Raw genomic sequence first — 20,121 nt, forward strand, 5'->3', positions numbered from 1 at the left:
GCTCATGGAGATGGAGGGATCTAGTAAGAAGACAAGCACGTGGACCTTTTTTTTTTTTTTGGTGGTGCTGGGGATTGAACCCAGGGTGTTATAACAAGCCCTCTACCAGCTGAGCTATATCCCCGGCTCGAATGGGGATGCACAATGATACACTGTCATATTTGTTGTATTTTATTGGATGCAATAAATAAGGAAAATGTGATCTTAAGAGTGTTGAACTTTTTGTGCTTGAATATTAGCTACCTTTCCATTTATTTAACTCTTCTTTGATTACTTTCAACTTTCTGTTTTAACACTCTGTTGTAAAATTTATTTCTATGTATTTTTTTGTACAAATTTGAATAGAATTGCTTCTTATTTTCATTTTTCAGACTGTTTTCATTATAAAAAGCTTCTATTTTTGTGTTTGTCTTGTCAATTGCAGCTTTGCTGAGCTGATTGAATCTAGTGTTGTGTGCTCACGTGTGTAAGAATGCCTTAGAAATTTTTACATAGGCTTTCAATATAATTTCTATTCATTGTTCAACATCCAAACTTCCAGTTAAATAATGAATACAAACAGCAAAGTCAGCATTCTTTTGTCTCATCATTCCCTGAGATAAACACCCAGCTTTTACCTTCGGTGACACTGTCACCTATTTGATTCTATGGATGCCTTTTAGATTGTCTAAGAAGCCCTCCTGTAGCTCTCAAGTGCAACAGATTTTATCCTGGAGGAACCCTGGATTGGTCTACATTTAGACAAATCCAGTTAGTCTCTGTCAAATTAATTGTTTTACATTATGGCATTATGGTAGTTTGTTATATTGCTTTTATTCTCTAAATCACATTTGTGTTTATGAGATAATCTTGCTTGGTTTCTTGTAGTTATTATGTCTTCATTCAACTTGCCCGTACTTTTGAAGATATATGTCTACATTTATAAAAGATAAAGGCTTATAGCTTACTTTAAGAAAGATTATTGCATGGTATCTGGGTAGTAGTTTATGCAAACAATACATATGTAAATTTTCTCTTCCATTAAAAAAATTATTGAATGCAAAAATGTGTATTTTCAATATAAAATATGATGAAACATAATACCATCATATTATAATATTGCTAAAACAATCTTATTAATCATACATTACTTCACATAGTTAATTCTGTGCTAAGAACACTAAAATCTACTCTCTGGGTGATTTTCAAGAAAAAAAAAATTGCATCCTTATCACCTGTCATCACCACATTGTTCAATAGATCTTTTGAATTTCCCCATCTAACTGAAGTTTTCTATGATTTAACCAACATCTCCGAAAAGTCCACCCCAGCCACAATACTCAATATTTTATTGTCTTCTGTATTTTTTGGAGGTAACATTGAAGCATTGGTATTAATTTATTCAATTATAGTACAATTCACTGGGGTCTGAGCTTTTCTTTATGAGAATGTCTCCAATGAATGTCATTGTGATACTTCCATTCATATATTCTAATTCTTTACCTATAGGTTTATTAATATATTGTACTTCTTTTTTATTTTTCTAGTAGTAGATGGATTTAATACCTTTATTTATTTATTTTTATATGGTGCTGAGGATTGAACCTAGTGCCTTACATGTGCGAGACAAGTACTCTACCACTAAGCTATAGCCCCAGCCCTATATTGTACTTCTTATTGGGTTTACTTTAATCACTTGCCCATCTGGGGATGTATTTCTAAGTTGTATTCCAGTTTTCTAGACTTGGCAGTTGAGAAAGAATAATGTTTGCTGAAAGAGAGTTTGGGCAGCCCATGCATGACATCTCAGGGTTTTCTGTGGTGGAATAGAAATTACCTGCTGTAGTTGGTACTTATTTTTATTATGTGAAATAAATGAGGTACAGGATCCAAATTAGGGTTTTTATTTACAATTCCTGGTGATCAGTAATGCTGAGTGCCTGTTAGCCATTTTATGTCTTTTTTAAAAAAATGTCTATTCAGTTTCTGGCCCATATCAATCAGGTTATTTGATGTTCTTCTTTTTTCTATATTGACTTGCATGAGTTCCATGTACACATAGGCACATTAATATTTTAGCAAATATTTTCTCAGAATTTATAGGTGTTACCATAGTTTGCCCAGAATATGGAGAAAAGGAGGCACATATAAAATATTGGTGGGGATATAAATTGGTACAAACACCATGGAAAAGACTGTGCAGGTTCCTCAAATGAAATGAAAGTAGAGGTATTCAATGACTTCACAATTTCTCTTCCAGATATGTATATTAAGGACATGAAACAGCCCTTGTGGGCATATCTGCACTCCAATACGTATTTTGGCTTCCCTAACAGTAGTTAATATGTAGAAACAAACACAATATACAGTGAAGTAAGACTGGATTAAAAAAATTGTAGGTATGTCTGTGTGAATTGTTTAGGTTTTGAAAAGATGATACTGTCATTTGTGATGATGTGGATTAAACTTGAAGATCTATGCCAAGGGCTGTGGCTGTTGCTTAGTGGTAGCACACTTGCTTGTCATGTGTGAAGCACTGGGTTCGATTCTTAGCACCACATATAAATAAAAAAATAAATAAAGGTCTCTCAAAAAGCAAATAAATAAATAAATAAAAAGATCTATGCCAAGTGAAATAACCCAAAGAAAATTGTAACATAAACTCTCTTATATATGGAGTCTAATTTAAAAGGACAAATTTGTTTTCTAATGCTAATATATGATTGTCTTCTCCTTTGTCTGTTCTTCTACAGAGTTTTCTTTTTTTAGTTAATTTTTTAATTTATATATGACAGCAGAATGCATTACAATTCTTATTACACATACACAGCACAATTTTTCAACTCTGGTTGTATACAAAGTATATTCACACCAATTTATGTCTTCATACATGTAGTTTGGATAATAATGTCCATCACATTCTACCATCATTTCTAACCCCATGTCCCTCTTCCCTTCCCCACCCAACCCTCTGCCCTATCTAGAGTTCATCTGTTCCTCCCATGCTCCCCCTCCCTACCCCACTATGAGTCAGCCTCCTTACATCAGAGAAAACATTCAGCATTTGTTTTTTGGGGGGGATTGGCTAACTTCACTTAGCATTATCTTCTCTAACTTCATCCATTTACCTTCAAATGCCATGATATTATTCTCTTTTATTGCTGAGTAATGTTCCATTGTGTATATATGCCACATTTAAAAAAAATCTATTCATCTATTGAAGGGCATCTAAGTTGGTTCCACAGTTTAGCTATTGTGAATTGTGCTGCTGTAAACATTGATGTGACAGTGTCCCTGTAGTATGCTGTTTTTAAGTCCCTTGGGTATAGGCCAAGGAGAGGGACAGCCAGGTCAAATGGTGGTTCCATTCCCAATTTTCCAAGAAATCTCCATACTGTTTTCCATATTTGCAGCCCCACCAGCAATGTATGAGTGTGCCTTTTTCCCCACATCCTCACCAACACTTATTGTTGTTTGTATTCATAACAGGCGCCATTCTGACTGGAGTGAGATGATATCTTAGAGTGGTTTTGATTTCCATTTCTCTCATTGCTAGTGATAATGAACATTTTTTCATATATTTGTTGATTGAGTGTATATCATCTTCTGAGAAGTGTCTGTTCAGGTCCTTGGCCCATTTATTGATTGGGTTTCTTATTTTTTTGATGCTTAGCTTTTTTAGTTCTTTATATACCCTAGAGATTAGTGCTCTATCTGATGTGTGATGGGTAAAGATTTGCTCCCAAGATGTAGGCTCTCTATTCACTTCACAGATTGTTTCCTTTGCTAAGAAGAAACTTTTTAGTCTGAGTCCATTCCATTTATTGATTCTTGATTTTAATGCTTACAGGTGTAAGAATTAATAAGGAGTCTTATTAAGGAAGTTGGGGCCTAATCCCACATGATGGAGATTAGGGCCTTTTTCTTCTATTACATCCAGAGTCTCTGGTTTTATTCCTAAATCCTTGATCCATTTTGAGTTGAGTTTTGTGCAGGGTGAGAGAGGGGGGTTTATTTCATTTTGTTGCATATGAATCTCTAGTTTTCTTTTCTCCAGTGCATGTTTTGGGCACCTTTGTCTAACACAAGAGGATTGTAATTTTGTGGGTTAGTCTCTGTGTCCTCTATTCTGTACCATTGGTCTACCCGTCTGCTTTGGTGCCAATAGATGCTGTTTTTGTTAGTATTGCTCTGTAGTATTGTTTAAAGTCTGGTATAGTGATGCTACTTCATTCTTCTTGCTAAGGATTGCTTTAGCTATTCTGAGTCTCTTATTTTTCCAAATAAATTTCATTACTGCTTTTTCTATTTCTATGAGGAATGTCATTGGGATTTCGATGGGAATTGCATTAAATCTGTATAGTGCTTTTGATAGTATGGTCATTTTGATAATATTAATTCTACCTATCCCAAGAGCAAGGTAGATCCTTCCATCTTCTAAGGTCTTATATAGATGTTTCACCTCTTTTATTGATTCCCAAGTTTTTTTTTTTTTTGAGGCTATTGTAAATGGGGTAGTTTTTCTCATTTCCCTTTCTGAGAATTTGTCACTTTTATACAGAAATGCATTTGATTTATGGGTGTTGATTTTTATATCCTGCTACTTTGATGAACTCATTTACTAGTTCTAGAAGTATTCTAGTGGAACTTTTAGGGTCTTCTAGGTATAGAATCATATCATACCAAAACTTTCCAGCCAAAACAAACTTTCTTCCTATGCAAAGGAAAAAAGAAAGCATGCTAATGTGGGTCTAGTCAACTGCATAACATTATCATTATATCTGGAGACGGTAAGTTATGACAAATTTTATATGACAAATATAATTTTGTCAACTTATTGCAGCTGAATCTCTTTCCCAGTGCAACAAACCTGAGTGGACATCCACTCCTTGTCATTGTGGTACACATCCCAAAGTCTGCACCAAACCTTATTAATCACCCAAGTGAACTACTGTTTATAGGAACAATTTTTTGAACCCCAAATTCCAGATGATGTAAATACTATCATCAGCTGCAGAAAATGCTTGGGAGCACTATCACATATGGACTTCTACCATCTCACCGTCACTTCTACTCTGTTAACTGTCATATGGGATTCCCAAAGATTTTGAATCTTATAAAAACTGTACATATAGAGGGAATAAGAGTTACAATAATTTGGACATTAAAGATAAACCTTTCTTAGAACAAGGTACTGAACACGATTCTATGGCCATGGACTCAAATTGGCCAGGAGAAAAAAGTCAAACTGATAATGAATTAAATACTCCAAACATCAAGTGAAGTAATTCACAAAGTACAGATAACTGTGCATACAGGGGGAAAACATACTGTCAGTCTCATCAGAGTATGATGATGCACAAAGAGGTTTGGGGTTGGTTTGGATGCCTAACCATTCATTCACCACATTTTCTTCACAGTATAATCTTGATCATGTGTACTTTGGATATATTATACCTATTTTATGTTGGAGGGAAATGCTGTCAGATGCAGAGGATGGAAATGACTAAAGCTGAGAACAAGCTCACAAGGCTAGTATCACTAACATCATGCAGGGATTGCTTCCTTGAAGGCTTTAGAACTATTTCATTTTCCAGAAGACTACATTCCTTTCTCTCAGACTCTCCATCAAATGCTCTGATTGAGACTTTCAAGCTCTGCATGCACACTGTGGTACTTAGCCCAAGGGGTCCACTATGAAGCTGAACTTCTCTGAAGCGGCATAAGTATTGGAGATCCTGCACAGTATAAGATATTGATAAAGCAGACCCTCATGACTGTGGAGGGAGGAAAATTGCACATGACAAGAACCATAGTATTTTGGGCAATCTCATGCCTTTAAAAGCTATTTGCCAGGGATGGTGGCACAAGTTTAGGTGGCTGAGACAAGAGGATCATGAGTTCAAAATGAGCCTGAGCAAAAAGCGAGTTGCTAAGCAACTCAGTGTGACCCTTCCTCTAAGTAAAATATAAAATAGGCCTGGGGATGTGGCTCAGTGGTCAGGTGCCCCTGAACTCAATCCCCGTTACAAAAAAAACAAAAAACAAAACTGTGGTGAGCCGCTTCTGCCGTTTCTGCAGATTATGGTCGCCATTACAAGATGACGCTGGCTCCGCTGTGGTCTGTGACAAACAACTTCTTATCTGGGAAAGTTGGCACATGATTTTTCACCACCCTGTGAGAAAGCTCCACGCGGCAGCTTTGCATTGGGGCTTGGGATGCTTTATTAAGGCTGGGAGGGGCATCAGAGAGAGAGAAGAAGAAATATCAAGGGCCTGAATAAACTGCTGAAAGAAGATTCCTGAGTTGCGTCTTCCTTGCGGGCAAGGGGTCGCGACAAAAAACTGTGTATTTTCAACTATTTTATCTCATCGAACATCCTTGTGATATTATGAAAATTATCACTAAGCTTAGCCAACCTCTCCCCTACATCAATCTTAAAGCTACAAATTCTACAAGATAATTTCTGAAAACTATAAAGCAGGTCTCCTTGCCTGCCTACATAAGGATTCCAGTGAAGAATTTGGTAAACCTACAGATTCATGGTCTTTGTTCCATAGGTATAAAAGTTCATCAAATCACTTCCATGGTGGAACATGTTATGAACAGTAACATGAATCTGTGTATTATCAAGGCCATGATAAAACTAGTGAACTAATTTCTTAGTTTGCCTCAGAATAAAATAATTTCTTTTTTTCCTAAAAGCTACGTTGTCATTTTATGTCACCACTTTCTCAATATTTTTCTTGTGAAACAATGAGGAGCCCTATGTAGTGAGGACTGGCTTGGGACACCTGCCTGGATGATAACAGCACAAGCATGAGTTGCCACAGTCCAGCAGCGAAGCCGATGGACATTATAACCCAGCATAGGTCAGGATATGCATATAGGGAGCAACTCTCCTGGAGCTGGCTACTGTTTGCAAATTTGGGGATGAAGGTACTCCAGAGGGAACCTGCAACCTTCACTCTCTACTTGCCTTCTTGCGTATGCTGTGATTCCCAGTTGGCACTGGCCCTGAGATGGAAACTCCTCCTTGGGGTTTCCTCCAACAGGAGGGGAGGAATAGGATGCAGAGAACTTCAGACACTGGGATTGCAGATTAGCTGGAATGTACCCTTTCTTTTTTCCTGCATTTTCCTTAGTGCATGATACTTACACGTAATGCTGTGATGTTATAAGGCAGTCACACATGCACAAAGTAGAACACTATAACTTTGCCATTACCCTCCCTGCATCTCTTCTTTTTCCTTATCCTTCCCTCCTCCTTGTGCCTGGTCCCTTCCTCTACTGATCTCCCTCTGATTGATAAATACCAAGTGATGCTATAGCTGTATTGTGTGGTTTTTCATTCCTAGTGTTTTGAGGAACTTCCTACTGATTTCCACAGTTACAATCCCTCCAAGGGTGTGAATGTATCAATTTTATTCCACAATATCTCCAGTATTTATTATTGTTTGTATTCAAATGACTGCTATTCTAAACAAAGTGAGATGAAATGTAGTATAGTTTTGATTTTCATTTCCCTATTTCCTAAAGATGGTAAATTTTTTATCATTTTATATATATATATATATATATATATATATATATATATATGTGTGTGTGTGTGTGTGTGTGTGTGTGTATTATATATCTGTATACATATATTTTTTCTCATTATATATGTATGTGTGTGTGTGTGTATATATATATATATATATACGCACACACATATATATGGTCAAATGTATTTCTTCCTTTAATATGTGTTTACTTAATTTGCTCCTTTATTAACTGGGTTATTTTGTATTATAAGATGCTGGAGTTCTTTTTTTTTTAATTTTTAATATTTATTTTTCAGTTTCTCAGTGGACACAACATCTTTATTTTATGTGGTGCTGAGGATTGAACCCAGCACCCCACGCATGCCAGGCAAGCGTGCTACCGCTTGAGCCACATCCCCAGCCCTGCTGGAGTTCTTTATGCATACTGGATACTACTTTTCTCTCAGAAAATTTATTCTCCTCCTATGGGTTATCCACATTTTTGTTTGCTTTGTCTTGCAGAAAATTCTGAATTTGATGTCATCCCATTTATTAATTCTTCAAGTTAGTTCTCAACCTTCAGGAATTCTACTGAGAAAATTGTTGCTTGCAACCATGTTGCAGTGTTGACTTTTTCTCCTAGGAATTCATAGCTTATCATCTAATTCATAGCCCTTTGATCCATGAATTGAATTTTGTGCAAGGTGAGGGACAGAGACTCAGTCTCATTCTTCTACAAATGGATAACAAGTTTTCCCAGCACATTTTGTTTTTTTTTTTTTTAAATAAAGGCTGTTCTTTCTCTAATATATTTTTGGCACACTTATCCAGGATCAAATGACAATCTGTGTGGGTTTGTCTCTTTGAATTCTATTGTAATCCCTTTGTCTTATTTCTCTGGTTGAACATGTTCATGTTTTAAGAATATAATATCCTCAAATTTCAGAGACTTATTTACAAATTTGTAAATTTAAGAATTATTATTCTTTAGTAGTTAGCTCTTTCAAACTTTAGGATTCATTTTCATATTAATAAATTACTTAAATGTGGATTAAATTAATCATGTGACCATATAGCATATTTAGTCAATCAACATAAATTTCTAATTGCTTATCCCCTAAAGCAATTTCTGATTACAGTACTCTGCCTCTGAATACATAGGAAGGAAGTTAGTATATTATGCAGATTCCACAGTACGAGCAGTTAGAATTCAGGAATTGAATGTATCTTGCCTACTGGGACACTGTTCCCCATTCCCTTAACCTCAGTGACCACACCAGGAAACTGAAAACACAAGGTCAAATATGTGAATAATATTCATGCCTTCCCTCCACCTACCCACCAGATGTGAGAATGTCAACAATTTTCCTCCAATACCTCATCCCAATATTATTCTCAATTATCCTTTGGGGATTCAATGAAAATAAGAACAGAGATATTTACTCTAATGTGGCCTCAAGAGACAAATCCTTTAAAGACTCCATCCCATTGTACTGGACCCTGGGCCAGGGAGGGACATGGTCAGTGTGTTCTCTCCCCATCTCTTTCCACTTCCCATTCTGCCGCCTCTTACTTTTGCCTTCCCACACTTCTCCTTCTCCAAGAGACAGACAGTTTGGCCTGCCATCTCATGGGATTGCTATTCATTCTTCTATGTCCATATTCTATGTGTATTCTTGAGATTTACAACGAACAAAGAGGGGTGGGGAAGAACTGGGGAAGACCAACTGAAGAAGAACATCCTGTACCTGATACCAGGGGATTATCACACTTGTTGAGCTGGAGGCATAGCACTTAGTATTCAAGGGTCTTGGTGATCCAGACCCTAATAACAACCTCATTTGTTATTAGGTTGCTAGAACAGCCCATTACCCATAACTACTCTTCTCTTCTCTCTACATAAAGTACTTCTGAAAATTTTGGGGTAGTTATTCATGCAAACTTGCAGGTTGCACAGGAAATATCTTCATCTGATCCCCAGAAGTGGTCATGTTCTGTGTGGTTAAATGAAAGAGTTTAGCTATCTAATAACCCACAATGGAAGCCACCAACTCAATCTTCAGAAAATGCACAAAATGCAGTGTCATTTTCTCCAAGGTCATCAAACCTTATTCTCATGAGAACTTTGCAATGCTGGTAGACAGCAGTGCTAAGGAAAACCCACACACTGACTAGGGATTTTGCCCTCAGAACACTTGAGGTAGTAGCCTCTCTCGTGTTTTCTGAGAAGCTAGCATCATTGTTTTCTCTTCCTTTACTAATCAGTACCTGGACCATGAGGCACCAAAGATGTGAACCCCATCACAAGTGCACACTACAGTATCAAGGGAAGCAGCATCATAGAAAATAGAAAGACCACAACTACAGTCTGCACAATAAAACCTGCAAGGTAACTAGTGATATACTTAATTCATATTCTCTCTCTTCTTCCCAGCTGCCATGAGATAAGTAGGTCTACCCCGCTTCACCATTCCATCCCATGTTCTGCTTGACCTCAGGGCTAAAGCAAGGCAGTCAGCCCATGATGGACTGAATGTTATAAAACCATGAGCCAAAATAAATCTTCCCTCCCTTCAGTTGAATTTTCTCTGGTATTTTCATCAATGCAATGGAAATCTGACACAAAAATCAAACTGGAATGTATGAAAACTGTATCAATTTCTGGTTCAGATTCTCACCCTGTGCAATTGTTTTATGTTCTTCAAAGGACCTGGAAAAATTGGACACGTCATACATTTCTTTGCTCCATTACCTTTCATGTATAGGAAGTAAATATCAGATATTTAGAGGGTTTCTTTTCCACTGTGAGTGCAATTTGAAAGCAACTGGGAGCACTGATTTACCACACTTTTAATGTTCAGAGTTTCTGTAGTGTGCATCCTTTCATGTATTTGAAGTTGACCAGAAAAGTTGAATGATTTGCTACAATTTTTACATTCGAGTGCATTTATACATACCATTTCTTTAATGCTTATTAGGGGAATTGCTCCAATGGAATGTGTTTCCAATTGTTTACATTTATATAGCTTTGTTCCAATATGAATTACTTCATGTTTTTGTACATAACTGCAACAAATGAAGGATATATATATACCTTGTTTACACTCACCAGTATGTTTGTTCTTATATTTGAAGATATTAAGATCAACTAAAGGCTTTTGCATATTTTTCACATTCATAAGACTTCAATGCAGTGTGAATTTGTGTATAATTCAAAACTGATAAGAATGAGTGAAACGTTTCCCATGTTGTTCCATTTACAGGGTTTCTCGGCAGTATGTGTGCATTTATGCACTTGAAGGTGAGAAGTACCGAAAGCTTTTCCAGATTGTTTCTATTCATACAGATTCTCTCCAGTATGAGTGCTCTGGTGTTTTAAAATTGAATTGGAATAAGAAAAGATTGTACCACATTGTCTACAGTCATGAGGCCTCTCCCCAGTATGAGTTTGTTCATGTACGTGAAGATAAGCACAACTAGTACAGGCTTTTCCACACTATTTACCTTCACTGAGCTCTTCTTCAGTATAAATGTTTCTATGTACATAAATCCCACAGGAATATGTGAAGGCTTCCCACATTGCATACATCCATAAAGTTTTTCTCCAAAATGAGTTTTTTCATGTATTTGAAAATAAGCCAAACTTCTGAAGGCTTTACCACACCATTTCCCTTATAGGGCTTTTCTCGACTATGAGATTTTTCGTGTATTTAGAAAAAAGAAAATTCAATACATTATTTACATTCATAGACCTTCTTTCAAGTGTGAGTCTGTTCAGGCACATGAAGATAAGTGGAACAACTAAAGGTTTCACAATATTTACGTACATGGGGTTTCTCTCCAGTATGAGAATTTTCATGGGACAGGAAGTTACAGGATGAAGCAAAGGCTTTGCCATATTGTTTACACTCATCGGGCTTCTCATCAGTATGAATTCATTTATGTATTTGAAGGTAAGAGGAAGTACAGAAGCCTTTTCTACATTTTTTTACATTCATAAGGCTTCTCTCCAGAATGAGTTTGTTTATGTCTTTGAAGGGAAGAGGACCAGGAGAAGGCTTTCCCACATTGTTTACATTCATAGGGTTTTTCTCCAGTGTGAATTTGATTATGTCTCTGAAGGGAAGAGGACTGGGGGAAGGCTTTCCCACATTTTTTACATTCATAGGGCTTCCTTCCTGAATGAGTGTGTTCATGTGAATGAAGAAGATTGGATGAAGCAAAAGCTTTTCCACATTGTTTACATTCATAGAGCTTCTCTCCAGAATGAGTTTGTTTATGTATTTGAAAGGAAGAGGACCAGGAGAAGGCTTTCCCACACTGCTTACATACATAGGGCTTCTCTCTAGTGTGAGTTTGTTCATGTTTTTGAAGGTAAGAGGACCAGGGGAAGGCTTTCCCACACTGTTTACATTCATAGGGCTTCTCTCCAGTATGAACTAGATTATGTTGTTGAAGGGAAGAGGAAGTAGTGAAGGCTTTTGCACACTGCTTACATTCATAGGGCTTCTTTCCTGTATGAATTTGTTCATGTAAGCGAAGGCGACTGGATGAAGCAAAGGCTTTTCCACATTGTTTACATTCACGGAGCTTCTTTCTTACATGAGTTCCTTCATGTGAGTGAAGGTGACTGGATCTAGCAAAGGCTTTTCCACATTGTTTACATTCATAGGGCTTCTCTCCAGTGTGAATTAGATTATGTTGTTGAAGGGAAGAGGAAGTAGTGAAGGCTTTTGCACATTGTTTACACTCATAGGGCTTCTCTCCAGTATGAGTTCGCTCATGTGAGTGAAGGTTACTGGATGAAGCAAAGGCTTTCCCACACTGCTTACATTCATAGGGCTTTTCCCCTGTATGAGTTCATTTATGTAAATGAAGTTTAAAGGAACTAGTGAAGGCTTTTCCACATTGTTTACATTCATAGGGCTTCTCTACAGTATGAATTAGATTATGTCTTCGAAGGGAAGAGGAAGTACAGAAGGCTTTACTACATTGTTTACACTCATAGGGCTTCTTTTCTGTATGATTTTGTTCATGTGAGTGAAGAAGACAGGAAGTAGCAAAGGCTTTTCCACATTGTTCACACTGATGAGGATTCTCTGCATTATGGGTTCTTTCATGTTTTTGAAAGGAACTGGAGCAAGTGAAGGCTTTTCCATGTTGTTCACATCCAGATGGCTGCTCGCCAGTATGAGATTGTTGACACTTTTGAAAACACCTGGAACAACTGAACTCTCTTCCACATGTCAAACATTCATAAGGCCCATTGAGAGTGTGCATTTGTCTTTGAACATTTGTGAGAGAAATGAAGGATCTTCTGTTCTGTTTATATTCACATTGCTTCCCTCCACATTCCTCACTTTTATATTGTTTGTTTGAAGAGTGAGGTATGATCAGCCTAGTAAGGAAAAAAATAGTATATGAAGACCTGTCCACACACACTGCTTTTACATGAACTTTCTAGAAGAAATGTCCTTTTAAGCATTAGATTTGGAATCACCCTACAAATTTTTTCACACTGAGTACCTTTTTAAATATTTACAAAGCCTACCATATGGCTTTTGTTAAAAAAAGTTTATAAGCACAATTTATGACTCATTAATACTTTTGCATTTACTAATACACATTGGACTTACACTATTACCAAGGTCAGGGAAAGTACTCATTTTCTGTCATGTCTATACTATTTGAAAGTCAAAATCACAATTACTTTGCAACACTGGTTCTCCATCGCTACTACTAAAAGCAGTTTCTGAGCACTATTAACAAATCAATTATTTTGAAAACACTAAACATATATCTTACATTAAAGTTTATATTTTTGTTTAAAAAATAAATATGGCTCATATCATGCTTATTTTCATTGCTTGCTTGTAAAATTACAGGATATGCTAGGATTCTCTCAAGACACTCTGTTCTCTCTTATGAGTACAAATTACCTTATATGACTCCAAGGATTTATGTTCTGATCTTCAACATTCTGTTCCTCCCATCTGACTCCTAAAATGTAGACCAAGAACAATAATTATAAATCACTATAATTTCAGAATGCATTACAGGATTTACAACTTGCAACTGTAATGCACCAATAAAAAAATCAGAAAACTAAAAACAGAATTAGTGTATTTATGCTGCAGACTGCAATGATATTAGGCCCTATCTATTCCCCTAATACTCCCTTTCCACATTCCAAATTCATGAGAGAAAACATCTCCCTTGTGGGGAGTGCTCTGTCTTTGATTATGTAAAAGTGCTCTGTCTTTGATTATTTAATGAAACATCATCCTTACCTACAGAAGCCAGGTTTCTAAGAACTTCCTGCATCACATCTCTGTAGAGATTCTTCTGTGAAGAATCCAGTAGAGCCCACTCCTCTTGGGTGAAGTTCATAGCCACATCCTCAAAAAACACTGAGGTCTAAAATATTCCACAAAAATATAGTGCAGACCAGGAGAGATTGACAACATGAGGGCTCTATTCTATACATGTGAGATGTTCTCATGATTTTGTGGTCTCCAAATAGTTAGTCCATAATTTGGTCATTAAAACTTGTATTCTCTGTCTGCACTCACTCCTTCAAACAGAATCATTCCAATATAAGAACTGAACCATCCAGAAAACCATCAGCAGAGCAAAAACACCTTTCTCATTGTGAAGTCCAGGGAATAAGGTATGTTCCTGGGGGAAGCCTAAGGTCTATGTAGGGTGAATGTCTAATATATAGAATACTAAAGCCCTACTACTTTGTGATCAGAAGAGAGCTAATATTAGTCCTCCTAACAGTACATATCCTTACAAATACCTGCTGACCATGTTGTACTTTAGTTGATAGAGGAAGCTAAGGATTTGGGAAGGATCATATCAAACTGAGCAATTACATTGAGTCAGTACTTGAGACTGTAGGAAAGCAGCATGGTGGTATTTACTGAGTAATTTCTTTCCTTCGGAAATCCTGTTATTTTTTTCCCACTCTTATATTAGAACCTCAAGGATCAAAATATACCCACCCCTAAAAAAAGAAAACAATCTTCTGAGCAAAGGAGAAGAATGGAGGACCAATGACAATGCTGACCCACAGAAGGGAATGATGTTCCTCAAGAGGCCAGGATCAGACCAGGCACGGTGGCACACGCCTGTAACCCCAGTGTCTTGGGAGGCTGAGACAGGAGGATTGTAAGTTCAAAGCCAGCCTCAGCAATGGCAAGGTGTTAAGCAGCTCAGTGAAACCCTGCTCTAAATAAAATACAAAATAGGGCTGGGGATGGGGCTCAGTGGTGGAGTGCCCCTGGGTTCAATCCCTGGTACCAAAAAAAAAAAAAAAAAAAGGCCAGTATCACTCCAAGGGACCAGTACCACTGTGAACTGAATGGCTGGAAAACTGTGTTCACATGGACACCTGAAGTCAGACCCTCACCTCACAGCACAAACATACATGAATTCCACATAGGCTAAATTCCTGAAGATGTACACCTCAACACTGGATTTAGGAATGGTGTCTGAGATACACCTTCCATGTGATTTGTGAAAGAAAAATAAGACAAATTTGATTTCACCAAAAATAGCTTTCAGTCCTGTCATTTGCAACAGTGAGGCTGAAACTATGGGGACCATGCTAACAGAAATAAGCCAGGCACAGAGAGACATACTGTGGGTTCTCACTCACACAGAGAAGCTGCAAGTTGGTTTCAGAATAAGTACAAGAGTAGTTACCAAAGGTGAAGAAAAGAGGAGAGAGGGGACAGGTCAGGGCTGGGGGAGGAGGCTGGGTATACTCAGGAATAGCCAGCAGCACTGTCCAGCAGCCAGCAGCATAGTAGGGTGACCACACTGCACAGCATGTCACTATGTATTTCAGACACCAAGAAATAATAAATGTTAGGAAATGGAAGAGCTAATGCCCCTATCATCATGATGAAATGGAACAATTAGCTCACTGCACCTCATCAATATGTGCAATTTAAAAGTGAATCACTACTGAAAAGTGAAAATTTTGTTCTTTGTGGGACACCATTAACAGAATGAAAATGGTAATAAAGAACTGTAGAAAATACCTGCACAAGGAGCATATGGAGAGGTGCTGATACCTGGAAAGAATGAAGAACAAGCACTCACAAATCTCAACCAATCCTCACAACATAAACACACATACCTGAATATAATGAAACACCCTAAGAAATCACAATAATCTACAACATCTGAGGCTACACTGAAGGTTGTCTCCATGACAACAAAAAAACAAGTCAAGAATACCTGCTCCCACCAGCAAAAGGGGTGCTAGCAGGGAAACCTAGAAGACACTCAGGTATTCCAGACCTCAGGGCAAACTCACACAGCCCCAGATATTGAGGCAAAATCAAGGACTTCACCAAGCAGATACAGGTGGGTGCAGGAAACACAGACTCAGACTCCTTCACTCACAGAGACAGCAGCCACAGGCACCAAGAAGGGAGGAGACAGTGCAGCCTATGCACCCATCACCACCTCGTTTCCATCAAAAGTGATCACCCAACATGTGCACATTTGACTTGTATTTCTCTCTCTCTCTCTCTCTCTCTCTCTCTCTCTCTCTCTCTCTCTCTCATGCTGGGGATTGAACCCAGGGCCTTGTGCATGCAAGGCAAGCACTCTGACAACTAAGCTATGTCCCCAGCCCTGACTTGTATTTCTCAATTCCTGCTCCCTAGATTATCTACTGCAAGAGGTCAGGGATACTGAACGGGGTTTCTTTACTGCTACACCTACGAGAAAGCCTGCTATATAGAGGGAGATCAATACCTGAGAAGTCCCAGGGCTCTAACACACACAAATACACAGTGGTCTCACACAAACCTCCTCACAGGCCCACAGCCACTCAACTTTCACAGACTGAAGTGATCAACCCCATCTCATGTGTCAGAGCAGTGGCTCCTAGACCCCAAGCCATTTCCCAAAGTTGGGGTGACCCAAACAAATTCACAATGTATGTCCACATGAAATGCTGCACCATAATGTTTAGAGCAGCAGGAAAATTATTTTCAAAACCTGTAAGCACCCAAGAGAAAGATGTGTTTCCAAGGTCAGCAGTGAAAAATTGATATAAAAATTCAATCAAAATCAATTAATAATCAAAAATCAAGTTTTGTATACATGAAATGCTGAAATGCAATTAACACAAACGTTCATTAACAATGGCATCCTAAGAATATAGAAGAATAAATAACATCACAATAATATATACATAATAAATAACCCAATAGAAAAGTATAAAGCTTATTTTCTAAACTGCAATGCTTGTTGGTATAAGCTCAAGATACAAATAAAAGAGAAGCCAAGCCATGCTCATAGACTGAAGGTTGAACATTATGAAGGTGGGGATACCCACAGAAGGACCTACAGGTTCTATTTAATGCCAATCAGAATCCTAGGTGATGATTTGTTTGTAGAAATTGAAAACACTATCTGATATTGCAAGGACACAGAATACCAGGCAACTTAGAAAAAGAGAAGAACACTTTGATGGGCACTTCATGAGTACAAAACCTGATTCAAGTCAACAGGAACCAAGGTGCATTCATCGCACTGGAAACACCATGCAGATGAGGAATGACAAGAGCTCCAGGGAGCAGAAGGTCAACAAAACAGCAGTGCAGCTACTCCTCACAGAAACACGGGAAGATGAGCAGAACTGTCTGGTGCTGGAACAGCCTCAGTTTCACATAACTGCACGATGTGGCTTCAGTGAGACATGGTGGGGAGCCTTGTGGAGGTTTCCTGTCCTTGCTGCAAACCCTGGGACTTAGCGCCGTCCTGCAGACAGCAACCTGAGCCTCCAGTGAAACAGAGACACAGTCCATCACAACTCACCATAGCCTACCCATCAGGCCAACCCAGGAGCCTGTCAATGGATGAAAGGATAAAGAAAATATGGTATATATGCACCATGGAATTTTATCCAGTCATAAAGACTGAACTGGAGGACAACATGTTGAGTGAAATAAGTGAGAGCCAGAAAGTCAGATGTTGAGTATTTTCTCTGAGTGGTTGTGGCAGCTAGAGCAAAGTAAAGAAGGAATTGATGTAGAAGGGATCCCATAAAAACAGAAGATGTGTGCAGCAGAGAAAGAAGAAGGGAGGAGGGACAGACAGAAAAAGAGAGGAAGAGTGGAATGACATTGAACATGTGCATGCATGAATACTTCACAGTTATGCTTATTTACAAAGCTTTAATAATAAAAAAAAACTACAAATAGAAGAAAGCTTAGTAGAATAGAGGAAAGAAAAAAGGAAGAGAGTAGGTAAAAAGAGGAGTTGCTGGGGACTAAAGTGGAGCAAATTACATCCCAGCTTGCATATAATACAAAACCCAGCATTAGCTAGGCATAGTAGAGCACATCTGTAATACTAGAAACATGGGAAGCTAAGGCAGGAGGATGCAAGCTTGAGGACAGCCTCAGCAAAGTAGCAAGACCTAAATTACATGATGAGATCATCTAAAAATAAAAAAATAAAATAAAATTAAAAGGGCTGGGGATATGGCTCAGTAGTAAATTGCCTCTGAGTTTAATCCTTGATAGCAAACAGAGTAAATACATAAAATAAACACCAATATTATATATAATTAATATACTAATAAAAAAGGAAAGAAAAAAGAAGTCAAAACAAAGGGTACAATTTGAGAAAATAAAAGCATAAACAATGGCTTGGGTTTGATACGCAACACCACCAAAAACATTAAAAAGGCAACATAGCTTATGAGGAGATTTTTTCCTAAAGTCTTAAAAAATGTCCAATGAATAAAAATGATCAAATAGAAAAGATTTTTTTAAAAGAATATTCCACCTTGTTCAGTTAAATATTGCCACCTTGTTCAGAATAAATACTTTGCACATTTAAGGAAAATCTGAGTCTCAAATAAGTGAGCAGATCATTTCAAATTGATAAACACAGAAAGGGCTGTTGCTGAGAGAGCACAGACAAAACAGGCTCAAGGGGCAGGCAAGGTCCCTTGCTGGATGCCCACCTGGTCCTGCTCACTGAAACACTCCATGATCACCCTCTCAGGAGACCTAGACCATGACTCCAGTCTACGAGGCTTTCAGGTTTGCACAGCACTGCACTGGGGTGGGTGGTCCTTATGCTCTGGGAGAGTTTTCCTCCTTCACAATTGTGAGAGAATGCAAAGGCAGGAATCACTGCTGACCTGGCCCTTCAGCACCAGCATCCACAGGCTGACTGTTCACCTGTCTTCAAGGAATGGGGACAGGGCTTGGGGAGAGGCAGCTCTCTAGGTGAGGCCTGTTCCAGCAGATTCCTCAGCCTGAGGGCCTCCAGATGCTCCCTTTCAGAGACTGCACTGCAAACCTCTGGCTGTCCTCTAGGAGGAGCTGAGCAAGGACCTGAAATTGCCTGTACCCTACAGGAAAATAGTATCCTGTGTGTACCTTGGGGGAGGCCCCAGGAAAGATAGGACAGTGGCTGAAGACACAGGACACTATGAGGTGTCCAAAGGCAACCTCTGCACAAGTTATTCTGATAAGGTGTCTGTTCCTGGGGAAGATAAAGGATCTGCTATCCCATAATGATAGATGGTCACAAATAGAAAACAAATCTTTTAAAATTATCATCCATTACTCAGTAAAAAAATGATAATGCAGATACTATGCGCACTTGAATGTAGTGAGGGGACAAAGAGTTGACAATGCTGAGCACTGCAGGGGAAGCTGGAGTCTAAAAATGTGGGAGACAGGTGCATGTTGAGGGGTTTACTGCAAGCTCTAAAAGGGGGCAGGATGGAGACAGAAATGTAAATGTAAGACTCCATTTCCCAAACATGTGGAAAGTGGGGTGGGGAAGATGAGTGACTGCTAGAGAAAAGGAAGGATAGTGACCCCTAGACCAATAATATTCCACACAGGAACCCCATCCCGAAGTCAGTAACCCTTGAAAATGGTTTGCCTTCATTGCACCCTCAGAGCCTAGAACTGGGGTACAGCTGCACAGAGAGGGTTCTACCAAAATGGCTGCAGACTAGGCAGCACACTGGGAACATACAACTGAACCAGCCCACACCAAAGTCTAAAGGCATCAAGGGCTGAGCTGTAGCAGCATCTGACTCAGGTCTGGGTTGGCTGACTCTGGAGCTGACAGTGGGAAGTCAGAATCCAGCCACAGCTGGTTCCCACCAGTTCTAACCATCCTACCTCCCAGAGCAGTCCTGGCCCCACACACTCACCATTTCCTGCCTTCTGAGGAGTCCTGACTTCCTTCCTGAGGACCTCATAGCAGCTGCAGGTCACAGGGAGACCGATCTGAGCCAGAGCCACTTGGGCCTCATACAGCAGAGAAGACACAGTCCTGGAGATGGATTCTGAGCTGCAGACGATAAGAGATGAAGGCCTGTGAGACTGTAGAAGGCCACCCCCTCCCTCCAGCTGCCTGCTGCCTGCCCAAGGCTCCACAAGACCCCTCTTTTACCTAGCCCACATATACACACTTTGGGGCCCTGAGTGACAGGAGATGTATCACACTCCTGGATACATAGGCCAGGAAGACAAGTGTTACAAGGAAGCAAAATTGTGACATATGCAGTCGAGGGAAGAAAGAAAGAATGTCGATGTGCTTCTGCCCCTTTCAATG

At 38.8% G+C, this 20,121-nt stretch overlaps 1 protein-coding gene across 1 annotated transcript; it reads right to left on the reverse strand.

Moving 5' to 3' along the window:
• Positions 1-10,448: 10,448 nt before the first annotated feature.
• LOC124082139 (zinc finger protein 709-like) lies at positions 10,449-19,854 on the reverse strand. Its single transcript, XM_046428631.1, is given in 4 exon segments — positions 10,449-12,904; positions 13,446-13,506; positions 13,797-13,923; positions 19,718-19,854. Coding segments are annotated over 4 exon segments (1,656 nt in total). The 5' UTR covers positions 19,766-19,854; the 3' UTR covers positions 10,449-11,484.
• Between the last annotated feature and the right edge of the window lie 267 nt (positions 19,855-20,121).

The sequence above is a fragment of the Marmota monax genome, unplaced genomic scaffold (genome assembly GCF_021218885.2).
Source record: "Marmota monax isolate L192 unplaced genomic scaffold, Marmota_monax_Labrador192_F-V1.1 WCK01_AAM20220418_F8-fsc00035, whole genome shotgun sequence".
NCBI lineage: Eukaryota > Metazoa > Chordata > Mammalia > Rodentia > Sciuridae > Marmota > Marmota monax.